The 15,814-nt window shown below is 46.2% G+C and overlaps 1 protein-coding gene across 1 annotated transcript in view; it reads right to left on the bottom strand.

Annotated features, from left to right (window-relative positions):
• The window catches only part of PIGA (phosphatidylinositol glycan anchor biosynthesis class A), a 161,396-nt gene that overhangs the window by 38,990 nt on the left and 106,592 nt on the right, over positions 1-15,814 (bottom strand). The window contains exon 5 of the mRNA XM_069637172.1: positions 910-1,116. Coding sequence (XP_069493273.1) covers positions 910-1,116 — 207 coding nt within the window. The remainder of the gene's footprint in view (positions 1-909; positions 1,117-15,814) is intronic.

The following is a 15,814-nucleotide window of genomic DNA, read 5'->3' on the forward strand; positions in this document are numbered from 1 at the left end:
AATGTAGCGGGGAAGAGGACACCAGGGAGCACTGGGTTTGTTGGCGGTACTACCCATATTAGAATGGTGGGGCTAGGATCAAAGCTGCGGTTTTAGGTACATGAATGTATATTCTCGCCCGCTGTTCCAGTCACCTGATTGGACAGTATCTCTTCCCGGGGTGCGAATATGTAAGACAACCCTCAAGAATGGAGCGACTACCAAGATGCTGCCTGCAAGCTCTGTACTTCGTGAGAGACCAGTCTTAAATAAAAGAGTCCGAGGAAAGAAAGAATGAATAGACAAATGCAGAGGCTAAACAGGTTGTGGGCTTCTAGCCAAGCATAAAGGTCTCTTGCCCTGTGGCATTAATGTCAGAACCCCATGTCTTAGCTACTAAAAATTAATCACTCAGCAGTTGCTATTGCAAATTTTAAGTCCTGTCACAAGACACAGAACTTTGACTCCTGGTTCAGAGACCGGCTTTTCTACTCATGAAGGCTTTTTTCCTCAGGCGATTCAGTCAGCAGGTTTTGCCAACAGTGAGAATACTCAGATTACAAGAATGAGGTTCTTGCGTATGTAATTCTTATGTAGGTGTTCATGTTCCCAATAGCATGTGCGAGTAGTCTCATATTGTGTGTGATGAAATTGTTAGTAGTTATTGTTTGGATGTACACAGGGAGTGCAAGGCAGGATCATGAAAAATGGTCTCACCTAAAGCAGTTGTGCATACACTCCGACGGCATGAATTCTGTCAGGCTCTGTATTTGTCTACAAGTGCAGTCATTGCTAAACAAAGAGAACTCTTCTCCTTATTCCATACATTTGCTAAACAAATCCTATGGTTGGAGGAAGAACTAGCATTTTTGTAGCCCATTCCTTGCATTGCGAGGATGAGGTGAAAGTTCAAATGAAATATAGGCTTACTTTTTCTGTTCTTGCTGCCACATTTCTCCAGGTATACAAAGTCTTGACTGTGTTATGGATCGTTTCAGGGCTCGATAGTCTTCCTATCCGAAGATTAGCAATCGCTTTCTCTATTCCATCACACAAAGACTTTACCGAAGGCTCACAGAGGATGACGAGACCTTCAGGTAGCACCTCAGGAATTCCACCCACTCTTGTACTCACAACCTGCGGAAGTAGTTCAAAATGTGAGTGATGTACCTAAACAGAATTAAATACGACAGGAAACATTATACATTTTTTCTCCATGCGTTCAGTACATGGCTGGGAAATAGCCCATGAAACTACTCTGGTAGTCATGAAGGCATTAACAATGGACATTAAGAAATGCACCCGTGACCTGGAGGAACATTGTTGGAGCACCTCATGCGTCATTTCACAATTTCAAGATTTTCCACTTTGGTCACTTCCCGATGTGAGAGATTTCCAGTAAATTCCTAAAGGATGTAAATGCTTTTGCAAAGTGGTTAGTCCTAGAAAGGTAGTCCAGAGCTTGGCTCTTTGGGCATGACTTGTCGAACACTTCAAACCAGGTTGAGGTGGGGCGGTCAAATCTTTTAAAACATTAGACTAGGCCATTTCAACTTACAAACCCACATTCCACAGTGTCAACCAGTAGCCAATTCCCAAAAGGTCACCCCCAGTTCAGAACCATTTTGCAATGCATTGTGGGTATGCAAATTAGTTGAAAAGCATACATTTTTTTTCATGTAAGAAAATTGTCTGTCTTATAGGAATTTTGGGGCTGTGTGGGCTCATAGGAGCATTTGTGGCCAGAGCCACTGGGCAGCTCTGTAACTACATCTCCCACGTTTCCCCATCACAACATGCCTCACGTACATGCAGCGCGGTCCTTCCACATAAGTTCTGCCCCTGCCCGATGCTGGTTATTGCGGTTTCTGCCACATGCAGGGGAGCCGAGGCTCCGTTACAGAGTTTGGTGTCAGTGACGGAGCAGCGAATAGTGTTTCCTGGACTGCTAGCCGTTTCACCTTGGCTTCTCGGCCTAGGCACAGAAGGCTCAGAAATCCTTCATTGAGCTATAGAAAGAATTCAGCATTCGCTCTGCAGGCTCGTTTGAATGTGAACACATTAAGCGAGCAGGCTCTTCCCGTCTTCACCAGCTCGCCCGGTGTGACATCTGGGGGCTCCCCGGGCATGAGATAAGTGGAATATTTGGTTGTATTGCATGCTTGTATAAAATGCTATGTGCAGTGCAGTCATTTTAAGATTCGCCCTATGACAGGGTGACAGGGTCGCTTCTTGCTTTATGTAACTTTAGGATTCATCTGTCATCACAAGTGGCACTATGGCACCAGTGTATGGGGACTCATTTCATAATGAATGAGTGCTGAGTTCAGAGGATGTCAGTGTTCTCAGCCAGAAAACACGTTCTTGTTTGTTCCTAGCTTGCAAGGATGTCTGCTTTCCATTTGCTTGCTTTGTAATGTGGCTGTGACAAAGCATTCATGTAGCTACCATTGTATGTTACTTTTAATGTTGTGTGTTCTCTAGTTGTGGCAGATACTCATGGGAAGGTATCAGTAGCTATCATTATATGTTGCTTGGCATATATGCTTTTTGCTGGCCATGTCGGAGGTATTTGGCGGTATCAGGATAACAGGAGTTGTGCCGAAGTAAGAGCTGTACAGGCTGGTGTGAAGTATAGGTGTAGGTATCCACCTGAGGTTACTTTACAGAGGGTTCTTTTCCCCGGCTTCCCCCTACCCATCCCTTCAAGCATCCCTAACCCTCTTTCCGGTTTCCCAAATACCCAATACCTATCCACCACTCCCTAACCCTCTTACTCCCCCATTGGCTGCCCGGTGATGACCAGTTAATTACAAATCAGGAACCCGTGACAACCAAGGTGGGAGGGTAGTACTCCATTTGGCTTCCGTGGTTAGGGAGGGGTTGTGACTTGCACCCTTCCGGGCTTGACAACAGCTCTCTTTTATACATAGCTGCAAACACTCATGAAACCCCAATGAGGGTGAAACATGTATATGGTTGGTTGTTGCATCTTTGAGAGAAGTCTCGGCTGATAAAAGAGGTATGCATAAAATAGCGCTGCCCTATAAGAAAGTCTGACTATGCTCACATTTCAGATAAGCTTAATGGTGTTTTGAAAACATAATTAGAAAGGGGAATGAGCAATAATGTGTTTATATGCATTGGAGCAGCCTGATAAATCAGAACGCCCTTTGTCTACTACTATTATTTTGTGCATGTATGGTAAATGTTTACAAATTTGTTTTATTGATTTTAGAAAATGCTAATAAAAAGTATATTATGAATAATAAGCATTATAGGAAATATTTGTACATCTTGCTAGGCAATGCAATACCGGATAACAATAAGGAGAAATGGAAGAGTGGATAAAGAAGCACAAAAAGATACCACTTTTGAGGAGATAGGAGCACTATGTAATGTCCATGGCATTAAAAGTGGTTTCATGTTCTTGATGAGCCAGCGCGACTTCATAAAATTGGGGGTGAGTGAGCAATTGTGGCATTACCCAAAGCTAACCCAGCTAAAATATTAATGCAATATATTAACCAAGCCATCCTAGCGCAGCATCTACATTTGTCTCTGACCAAAGACTGCCAAGTGCTCCCCCATTTAATGCTGAAATCTAAATAGACCCAGATGAAAAGGACTAAAATGTCACATCATCTCCTTTCCCACTGACAGGGACGATCACTGGGGTTGACCTTAAGCAAATAGTGGAAGTTATGTACTGGGGGTAGGCTCAGCTGTTGGTATTGTTTTACAGCCAAACTAACATTTCTGTCAGAGTTACTCCAGTAAAGCCAGCTTTCCTCATTCAGGTGAGCTCACAGCGCCAGGGTGCTAGAGCAGCATTCGCCAACCCCTACGCTCACCCCGATAGCTGTTGTCGATTGCTGGTGCTCCCAGCCAGCCTCCCTATCTTACGCGGCTCATCTGACATCATGACTATGACTTTTCAACCTCTATGTCGCCTGAATACAGCCCTTTACCACCTTTAAGGTTAATGTCATGATATTCATTACCTGCGTCATGCTTCCTTGAGGCCTGTAACCGCCCCTGCGGCCTGCTTGTAATATCTGTGCTCTCTATCTATGTTCCCGATGCCAGTTTAAACATGATTATTGCCCCTCTGCCCTACAGATCTGCTTCCCAGCCACGCCTATTAAACCCCTGGCATCCCTGGCCTATGCACACTACCCCTCCACCCTGCCATGCTTCTCCAACAGTTTATGACTAGTTTGCTTATCTGTCATATGTTCCCCATCCCCTTACGGCATTACATTTGCTACTCTTGTAATGCCAGCTAATATTATATGCAACTCATTGACTGTGCTACACACCTTCTAGCAGCATTTCAATTGATGCCATTATGTGTATATCTGATGTGCCTATTCTGACATATACTGTCCACACGTTGGTCAACACCCTGTAGGCTTACTCAGTACTCCACATGTTAAATTTACCAATCCTCTGAAGGGTTGGTTCTGCCCAAGATAGCTCGATCTCAACCACTCACATTCCAGCTAATTCAGCAGATTCAGCCTATTTGCACCAGTTTCTGTGATACTACCTCACCTGAGTCAGCCTGCTCTGAACTTGCACTCCTTCTTTGTATCCGAACAGTGTATTCAACCTGCCTAACTGTTTCACCTGCTGTTATCCCATCCCTGCACCGTTGCATAGACACAATTCATTGACCTTAATGCCACATCTGCCATCATCTAGCTACCATACGTGCAAATCATGTATCTGCCAATGATCTATACTGTCCTACTGAGGACCATCCTAAACCCAATTAGCACACTAAACCCTACCATGTCACACACCCTGCCTTGAGCAGCTCTTGCGACCATCTACAACAAATCCCCCTACACCCTCCTCCCGAGTCAGAATAATTTGATCACAAGACCATGTAGTCTCCTCTAGGGGAAACCTCAAACTCTGTGCCAGACTCCCTAAAATCTACGAACCTCTAGCTAAAACCTCACATCCTCTCATAAATAACAACACCACTAGAACCTCGAGTGGCCCACAGCCCAATACCAAAACCTCCACACACAAAGCCCCCAATACTCAGCACGCACTCCAGCTTAACAGCCAGCTCAACTGAGACATCAATACCCACCCGAAGCACCACCACAACACCCAGTTACTACCAATGGAATCTACAGAGACTAGCATAAAAGGAGCCCTAATAAATGCCTGCTCCATGGTGGCCCATGCCACTATAGCAGACTTACTCCAGACAGAAACAATTGACTTCCTTGCCATCACTGAATCCTGGCTTCATTCAGCAGCTGGCCCAGTGCTCATGCTAGCCATCCCCGAGGATTACACTCTCCTTAGAATAGACTGCACTAAATCCTGAGGCAGAGGCCGCGCCATAATTGTCAAAACTAGTCTAGCTTTTAGGCTCACCACACCACAAAACGTAGACTCATGTGAATCCCTCACTGCCAAGCTGACCATCTCCGACACCCAAACCCTGGCTATTCACCTCATATACAGACCTCATGGCCCCTTAGGCTCCTTCGAAGAAGACCTAACTAACATCTTATCAGACAACCTTAAGAATTCCTCACAATGCCTTCTCTTAGGAGATCCCAACACAGGTTTCAACGACCCATTAGATCACAACGCCTTGCATATTAACGAAATGCCCATCCAAACCCCGGACACCTGTCTCAAGGACAAAAGATGGTGCACTAGTATTCAGAGTGCCCTATATAACAAGGTAACAACACTCCAAGCCAAGATTAACAATAAAAAATAAACTCTCCTCCTGGCCCCCAAGCCCAACAACACCTCTGCTTTTCTGCCCCAGCCTACTATGCCTCCTCCCAATCTACCCATACCCTGCTTCAACTTCAATAAAGTATCCATCCTAGAAGTTGAAAAAGTCATCCTTACCCTCAAACCCTCTAACTGCCACAACGACTCCTGCCCAGCACAAATCATAAAAGATGCTGCATGTGACCGCTCCCTATTCATCTCCAAACTCATAAATGCCTCCTTCTCCACCGGCACCATACCCAACAACTTGAAACAGTCTTGGGTCCTCCCACTACTTAAAAAACAAACACTGGACCCGTCCATACCCACAAACTATTGCTCTATCACTACAGTCCCGTTTTTGCTTAAAATTCTAGATGAGGTGGCTTACCTCCGAATCCAACAATATCTGGAATGCAACCACCTTTTAGGAGTACGCCAGTCAGGATTCACACCACAACACTGAACTGAAACGGTGCTTATCGACCTTAAGGCACAAATAAATGCGCTGAGAGACGATGGTAAGGCAGCACTGCTGCTTGATCTTTCAGCAGCGTTCGACCTGGTGGACCATTAGATCCTATGCAACCACTTGGACTCTGCCGCCAATATCACACAAGAATCGATAGGATGGATCCAATCCTTCCTTGACAATAGAATAATGCGCGTCTTCTCACTCTTAGCAGCCGCTGATCCCATACCCATCACCTGTGGTGTGCCCCAGGGCTTCTGTGTATCCCCTACCCTGTACAACATCTTCACAAAGCCCCGTTTTGATGATCTAGACGGTCTGGGTAGAACCTACACTAATTATGCCAATGATACACAGATCCTCATCCCGTTGATGGGCGATTACAACAAGGATTTGGCCTTTGCGACTAGAGTGTATCTCGTCAACCAGGCATGGATGGCCTCTCATGGTCTATGCCTGAATGATGACAAAACGAACCTCTCATTCTTCAGCACGCCTGCGAACCTCAACAAACTAGGCTACAACTACTCCAACTTCAAAATAGACGGCAATAACATCACAGTAGCCAAGGAGGTCAAAACCCTTGGATTCTGCCTAGACTCCACGTTAACCTTCAAAATACAAGTCAACTCCATGGCCTCTTCTACTGCTTACACTTGTAAGCTAATCAGAGAAGCCAAGCCTTTCCTCTCCCGCAACATCTGCATCACCTTAGCAAGAGCCGTTGTTTTATCCAAACTGGATTACTGTAATGCCTTATATGTAGGGAGTAACAAATACACTACCACCAAGATTCAGATTCTACAAAACAATGCTTTGAGAGCAGCCCTAAATATTCCTAAGAATGCCCACATCTCTGACCTCAGAAGATCGAATAACTTGCTCTCCACGAAAGACAAAATCCTCCTCAAAACAGCTTCCCTGACACACAAATGTCTACACCAAGCCGCCCCACAATACCCGTTAGCCAGATTTATGAGACAACCCTCCAACCGTCCTTCGAGAACGGCCAACGCCAACCTCCTAATGGTGCCCAGATTTAAACGTACGAAGACTGGTGGAAGCAGCTTCCCGGTCAAAGCTGCCCGATACTGGAACTCCCTACCTCCGACCCTGAGGGAAGACCTACCTTACCTACGCTTTAGGTCCAATCTCATCCATTGGAAAAGGACCTATGACCTCTCACTAATATATATATATATATATATTGTAAATCCCGCTCCGCCTGTATATACTGTATATACTATCTACGTTGTTTTTGCCGTAATGTGCAACTGCCTGTCTTATGCCTGCATTCTGAACATACTTGCTGTCTACAACTTATTGTATAAAATGTATGATCTTGTATAGGAATGTAACCGAAGCTGAACAATCCTCTTGATACCTATTGCGCCCCGATACCCTTGGGTCTGGCGCGCATTACAAATATTAAAACAAACAAACAAGCTCCGTTTTAATAACATATCCATCAAAGTATAAACATCAACAGTAAAAAGTACTAAAATAAAGTTCAATTATAAATACAATACAAAGCTAAAAATTGTTTTAAAACACAGACATAAAATAACAATCCCAGAATTGAATTCACCTTGGCTTCAGTGCACGACACAGGTAGGTGAGCAAAGAACAGGCCACAAGGGGAGTATTGATTTCCTATGTGAACAGGGCCAGTCTGCATTGCCTATATCATCTTAACATGTCTGAATAATGTCGCACCTTGGTGAGATCATCGAGTGGCCAGTGAGGTGAAGATAAGATTATGGAGTGGTTACATTTAAAAAAAAAAAATAATAATAAAGAAAATCGCTGTTGAATTTTATGAGGTCTTCATTCAGTAACAATTATGTTTTGCTTTGCCCATTTCAATACATTAACAGAATACAAGCTTTCATTTAAATCTTATAGACAAATATAGATGGTAATAATCCCTCTCGCCCCACAAACCACGTCCAGCAAGAGACATGGGCCTCAGGCAGGTTAAGGCCAGAAAGTCAGCAACGACTGGCCCTCTTCAATGGACGAGTGGCTCATCTTCTATACTTAGCGTTAACACCAGATACAGCGGGCCGCATCGGTGTCATCGACCCAGGGCCCGGGTTAAAGGCCAGAGTGAAGCAAGGGCATCTAACAAGGGTCCCCGGGTGTTAACGCCATTAGTAGCCCGGGTTGTCAACCCAGTAACCCGGGGTGCTGACAGCAGTGTATTTTGTTTGAAAGAACGGAACGCTGTGCGGTGTCTCGTTCATTCAAACAAAACAATCCCCTTAAATACCCGCCACAGAGATTGAAGGCAGGGCTCCTTAAGGACCCCCTCTTCCATTTCCGTGGCGGCCTGGAGTGAGCGCGGCGGCAGCAGCTGGGTTGGCGACTTCCTGCTGCAACAAAAAATAAAGGGATGGGAGGTTAAAAAAAACATTTTTTTTAACCTAAGGAAGGGTGGGGGCAAGATGGCATTACGGGGCAGGGGAAGCAGCCAGCAAGCTGCTAGGAACGCAGGCTCAGATTAGCAGTTTCAGCCTGCGTCCCGACCAAACCCATTGGCTGGCTCCCCTGACTCTGATTAGTTTTTAATTTCTTTTCCATAGTGCTGGGCGCAGCATTTCCTCAATCCCAGGCTTTTCTTACAGTGTTCCTAATCATTTGCTTGCACTTGCTTACCGCTCTCAGTCCATTTGACCATCACCAAACACATTACGCTTATCCATTGCTCATATCACAAAAACAAGCCATACATTACCATAAAGTTTTAAATGAACCTGTCCATGTGGTCAGGAATGAAATAAAGCATCCGCTTCACTTGCAAAACACAGTTTGTTGATCTAAACGGTTATGCTCCGTAGCAAGTTACACTGTACCGATTTATGGGATGTCCTGAGAAGCGGGCGAGACAGCATGGGGTGCAGCAGCCTTTTTAATTCTGAAAAATAGCCAAGGCGTCTGTGAGCTTGCATGTGTGTTGCTGGAACTTCCTGCACATGCTGCTCCACCAACTGTTTATCCTTTTATATGTGTAAGACCATTAACTCATTACGGGGGATGGCAGGAGGGGCATATGGAAAGTAGGAGAACAGTAATCACTACTGTGATTTACTTGAACGTACTCCTAGGACCCGTCCACTTTCCTCCGTACATATGGAAGGCTAGAACGCATCCGACTAAACCACTAACATGAGCATCTCACATCTATGAAAATACATTTCGAAGAGCTGCCTTTCCAAATTGGGCAATGGATCCTGAACAGGCATCTTAGGAGTAGTGGTTACAGAATGCATCAGGTGTTGCCCATGTAGCTGCACTGTACATTTCTTCTTGCAGTACAAGCCTCTGGCAGGCTACCAATGGTTCCCCCGCAGAACCCCTGATGAGGAGAGGATTTTCTATACTCTGGCTTGGGGGACAGATGTATAGAAGGCCAACCTATAGTGAGACATGGACAACTATGGGCGCTGTAGCCAAACCAGTACAAGGTAGCAGTGACGAGTGGTCTAGGCTAAGTCGCAAGAGGTGGTGAGCTTTTAAAGGGTCAATGATGAGTACACGCAATGGGAGTCACAAATTACACTTAAACAATATATAAAAATACAGTTATGTATTTATGGCCAAACAACACTATGAAAAATGATTAACAGGTAGAAGTAGCACACACCACTAAAAATAGAATACATATATACAGTCACTAGAGTAGGGAATAATACAGATCAAACGCCTGTAAAGGAAAGTACAGATTAGATTATGCCTTGCAGGTCCACAGAAAATTAGTCCTACCTTCAAAAGGTCCTTCCCTAGGTTGTCTGGGGCCTTATGCCCAAAGGTTCAGGAAATGTTCAGACAGTTTGTAACGCTGGAAAAAAAATGAAGCTAGGGTCTCTGGGGTCCAGTGAACGATTCCAAGGGTTAGAGGACAAGTTATTCTAACTAACAAAAGTGTCCCCAAATTTCGGAAGGCTTGCGCAAGCAAGCAATGGCAAAGCTAAAGTGTTATAAAAGTTTTAGAAAAATTAGCAAAACTTTTAAAACAGAGTTTAGGGGCAGGTAAGAACCACTGTAACTCACCCCCCATACTGTGATTCTTCACAGGATGGAAGAAAGTCTGAGGTTGCTTTTCCCGCCGTCAGCCTCTGTCCTTGATTCGCAGGGGTTGCAGGATTGATCAGCTCTCCGGTCTGTGTCTTTGGCTGGTGCAAGGACTCAGTGACAGAATGCAGCAAAACACGATGCAGGACCCCTCTCAGGACTGGACTGGACTGGACTCAGTTGAGCTGTTTTGGACAGTGGTCACCGCAGCACGGCGACGCAAAGGGACTACCGTGTCGCAGTCACTCTCCCTCCCATCTCGGGCCCCCTTGACGCTAGGACTCCGAAATGTCGGGTAAGTCTTGTAGGACAAGCAGAGGATCCCCCAAATTCCAGACCTCAAAGTGGAACAGTGACGTTGGCAGCATGATAGCCCAAACTCAGAGCTTGTCAGCCACAGGGCAGTCCCGGGGCAATTCTGAAGGCTCTTCATCACAGGGTACCAAGCAGACGACAGGAATGTATGGTCCCTCCACTCCACGGGTCGCAGCTCCCTCACAGGACTGCTGAAGATCGATAGCAAGATAGGGCTCTTCCAGGACAGCAGCAGAAGTTGGTCGTCAGGCCTCTTTCAGACAGGTTGCCGGTCTCCTCACGCATCTCACAGCTGGACAGGAGTCGTGGATCCTTCAGGTTTCTCCAGGATCTCTCCAGAGAGGGTGCAGCGGTCCTCTTCTTATCCCAAAAGCCAGGTAATTGTATTGTATTGTATTGTATTTTGCATTTATATAGCGCCTTATATACCATTGGTATGGTCTGAAGGCGCTGGTAGGTTGAACGCCCTTGGGAACCGAGGTTCGAGTCAGTAGAGAGGGTGAAGAGAGACAAAAGGTGCGTGTGCGCACAGAGTATGTGTGCAGCTGGTGCGGGGTTATTGTGGTAGCTGCTTCTTAGCGGTAGGTGTGGTGGTTGAGAGGTCAGGAGAATGTGTACGCTCTGGCAGAATTAATCCAGCTCGAGAGTGGCTGCGTTAGGCCTGAGGAGAAACGCCTGGCTGGGGGTGTTAAACCAGCGGTGGTTACTTAGAGTGATGGGGAGTGAGCGGGAGATGTTGATATGAGAACAGTTATACCGAATGGTGTCATAGTATCCCTGTGTTCTATTTGAGTGATGGTGTAAAGAGGAGAGTAGGCGTGAGGTGTGGTATGATATATGTTCATTCGAATGTTCCCGCATATCAATGCATATTATGTACGTTCCTCACACTCAGCTATTCCCTACACTCAGCCAATTCCTACATTCAGCCATTCCCCACACTCAGCCATTCCCCACACTCAGCTATTCCCCACACTCAGCTATTCCCCACACTCAGCCATTCCTACATACTCAGCCATTCCCACATACTCAGCCATTCCCACATACTCAGCCATTCCCCACACTCGGCCATTCCCCACACTCGGCCATTCCCCACACTCGGCCATTCCCCACACTCAGCCATTCCCCACACTCAGCCATTCCCCACACTCAGCCATTCCCCACACTCAGCCATTCCCCACACTCAGCCATTCCCCACACTCAGCCATTCCCCACACTCAACCATTCCTCACACTCAGCCATTCCCCACACTCAGCCATTCCCCACACTCAGCCATTCCCCACACTCAGCCATTCCCCACACTCAGCCATTCCTCACACTCAGCCATTCCTCACACTCAGCCATTCCTCACACTCAGCCATTCCTCACACTCAGCCATTCCTCACACTCAGCCATTCCCCACACTCAGCCATTTTCCACACTCAGCCATTTCTCACACTCAGCCATTCCCCACACTCGGCCATTCCCCACACTCGGCCATTCCCCACACTCGGCCATTCCCCACACTCGGCCATTCCCCACACTCGGCCATTCCCCACACTCGGCCATTCCCCACACTCAGCCATTCCCCACACTCAGCCATTCCCCACACTCAGCCATTCCCCACACTCAGCCATTCCCCACACTCAGCCATTCCCCACACTCAGCCATTTCCTACACTCAGCCATCCGCTCTCCAGACCCATACGCTCTCCAGACCCATATGCTTTCCAGACTCATCCGCTACTCACACTCATACACTCCCCACACTCATATGTTCCATACATTCATACGCTCCCCACACTCAGTCTCTCCCCCCATTCGGTTGTTCCCCACATTTCTCTGCTCTATATGTGCCTCTGTTCTCAGCGCTCTTTCGTTCTGTATGATCTTGCGCTCTGCATATTCTCCAGGCTCATTTGCCAACAGCATTTATCCTCACATTCATCCATACTCATCTATATTCATCCATACTCATTCGTTCTTTCTACTCATCTGGTCGTGCCCTCTATGCTCATCCGCTCTCCTTGTTCATCCGCTCTCCACGCTCTCTTCTTTCCATTATTCAGCGATTCTTTTTCTATTTAATCATTTCCCTGTTTAGATCTAGTTTATTCGTTTTAGTTCTGTTTGTCAATGTAGGTTACAATCTGGTTCGGTTACTTTATTTATATTTGTTTTATTTATATATTAATTTTTATTTTTTTTTTTTTTTTATTTTATTTTTTTTGGGATGATGGTGGTTTAGGGCTGGTTGGTTTTAGGGAAAGAGCCAGGTTTTCAGTAGTTTGCGGAAGGCCGTTAAGTCCTGAGTTCGGCGGATGTGGGGTGGGAGCGAGTTCCACAGGGTTGGGGCCAGGGCTGAGAATGATGCTCCGCCTAACCTGACTGAGTTTGTTTTAGGAATTACTAGGAGGCCGGCTGAGCTTGATCTAAGGGTGCGGGTAGGGTGATAGGGTATTAGCTTTTTTTGAAGATAATAGGGTCCAGTTTTATGTAGGGCTCGGTGGGTGAGGCATAGGGTTTTGAAAGCTACCCTACGGGCTACTGGAAGCCAGTGCAGTGTCTTAAGGGCTGGGGATACGTGGTCCCTTGGACCAAGCGCGAGAAGCACTTTGGCTGCTGCGTTTTGTGCTCTTTGTTTATTCAGTTGGTAGGCATGAATTCCGAGGTACAGGGGGTTACCATAGTCCAGTCGGGATATGACGATTGATTGGACCGCGGAGACTCTGTTAGGGAATGAGAGATATGGAAAGATGCGCCTAAGGTTTTTGAGGTGGTAGTGGCAGGACTTAGAGACATTGTTGACTTGGCGCGAGAGTGTTAGGTCGGAGTCCAGGGTGCACCCAAGATTTTTTACTGTGTTAGAGGGGGTCGGTGAGATGCCCATGGCAGGTGGCCAGGGTAGTGGGTGCGGAAGAAGATCTGAGTTGCCGCAGACCATGATTTCTGTTTTGGAGGGGTTTAACAGGAGGTGGCTTTGGGTCATCCAGCGCTCGATGTTGAGGAGGCAAGAGGTCAGGTCAGGTTGGGAGTTGGGTTTCGCGTTCAGGAACTTTAGAATTAGTTGAGTGTCATCTGCGTAATTGTAACACAGGATGTTGTGAGCACGAATTATTGGTGGGAGGGTGATCAGGTAGAGATTGAACAGGAGGGCGGATAGACATGCTCCTTGTGGGACTCCTGTGTTAACTGGTCGGGCTTGTGATGTAAAGTTGGAGAGTGTCGTTATTTGGTGCCTGTCTTTGAGGAATGAGGCTATCCATTTGAGGGCGGTTCCACGGATTCCTAGGGAGTGGAGGCGGTCAAGGAGTATTGAGTGATTGATCGTGTCAAAGGCGGCTGATAGGTCGAGAAGGATTAGTGCGGCGCATCCTGCAGAGTCAGCAGTCATTTTTAGGTCATCCCAGATCGAGGTTAGGGTGGTTTCAGTTCCATGGCAAGATCTGAATCCTGATTGGGCGGGGTCTAGGAGATTGTTGGCTTCAACAAAGGCGTTTAGTTGGGAGTAGGCTGTTCGGTCAATGAGTTTGGCAAGGAACCTGGTGTTAGAGATCGGGCGGTAGTTTTTTGGTTCGAGAGGGTCGAGTGAGGGTTTTTTAATCAGAGGTTTGACGTACACTAATTTGAATGCATCTGGAAAGATACCGGAGGAAAGGGAGGCGTTTATGATAGATCTTGCGTGTTCTCCTGCGCAGGTGGAGGCAAAGATTTCTTTAAGGGTTGTGGCTGGGCAAAGGTCTAGTGGTGATCCAGATGGCTTGCGGTCGGATAGGAGTTTGAGAAATTGTTCTGGTGATATTGGACTGAAGGATTCGAAAGTTGGTTGCGTAGTGGTCGTAGTAGGGGGGCTGGCTGGTACGGGCTGAGGATTGCCTGGTGGTTGTAAGAGAGCCTGTTTGGCGGTCAGAGATTTTGTCCTTTCAATGGCCATGGAGTAGAAATGGAGGGAGAGTGAGTCACATAGTGATTGTGACGCGGTCGGGATGGTTGTGTTACATGCCGGTTTGGTGAATTCGGAGATAATTTTGTGAAGTTCTTTGCATAGGTTTTTGCAGTTTAGGATTCGTGAGTTGTAGTGGGCTTTTTTTGCTTTCCGGATTTCGGCTTTGTACTGGTACAGGTGTTGTGCCAAGGTGGTCCTGCTGTCTTGGGTTTTCTCTTTATGCCATTTGCGTTCTAGGTATTTGTAATGTCGTTTAGTGTTTTTTAGCTCAGGAGTAAACCATCTGGGGAAAAGGCCAAGTCGGGTTGATGGTTTGCACGAGGGGGTCAGGCGCATCAGGGATGAGTTGAGCCATGAAGGTAAGAGCAGAAGTTCCCACTAGCCAATAGTAGACCTAGCCCCAACACCCCCAGCAGGGGTCCAATCAGGACCACTGGCGGGAACACTCATGCATAACACTCAGACACACTGAAACCAGTTTGTGAATTGGGACCAGCCAGTCCCAGACCACATCCTGCCAGCAAATACAAATAGCCTCCCAGTAGCCCGCCAAAAGCCTCTGCTTTCCTCGGCACTGGAAGTCCCATAGAAGGATAAGAAGGCTAAAAGACAAGATGGCCAAAGGACAAGAGAAAAACCTTGTGGCATGGCCATGTTTGGTCACTACCCGCAGTAAGGCTAAAACGAAAAGCGTGTAAAAAGTCACCGATTACATCAGCTTGTCCATTGAGCACACCTAGAGTAACCAGAAATCCTCTGAGTGTTATTCTAGGGCAAAAACAAAAAAGTGTACCCCATTGTACTGCATTGAAAGATTATAAAAAGTTACCACAAGTGATAGGTTACTAAAAGTAGTAACCAAGTAACAAGATTAATGGAAACGTCTCCCTGCACTGACAGTCTGAAGGACGTGTCAGTTTCCCCATTACAGATGAGCAAAATACAGTGTAGTGAAGCTTAAGGCTGTAAAAAGTACAGGTCAGGATCAAAAATAAAAGCAAAACGTTTGGGGGTCGATTAAAATGGAAGAAAGGTGCAATAAAGAGAAATCTTTCCTAACAGATGGGAAGCTCCTCAGACTAACAGTCAAGATACAGCCACACTCTAAGAAGGTAGAGTGGCTTTTACAGCTTTCAAGTCTAGCCTCACTATAAGAGACAAAAAGATACAGAGAAGGAGTGTAGAGTTTGTTATAAATAACATTTGAGAGCGTCGGCTACATTCAGATTATGAAGTCTCTGCAGGTCTAAAATGAAAAATATATATAATAATCACAGGGAGAATATATGACAATAT

This window comes from Ambystoma mexicanum, chromosome 7p (assembly GCF_040938575.1).
Source record: "Ambystoma mexicanum isolate Mex_15411 chromosome 7p, UKY_AmexF1_1, whole genome shotgun sequence".
NCBI lineage: Eukaryota > Metazoa > Chordata > Amphibia > Caudata > Ambystomatidae > Ambystoma > Ambystoma mexicanum.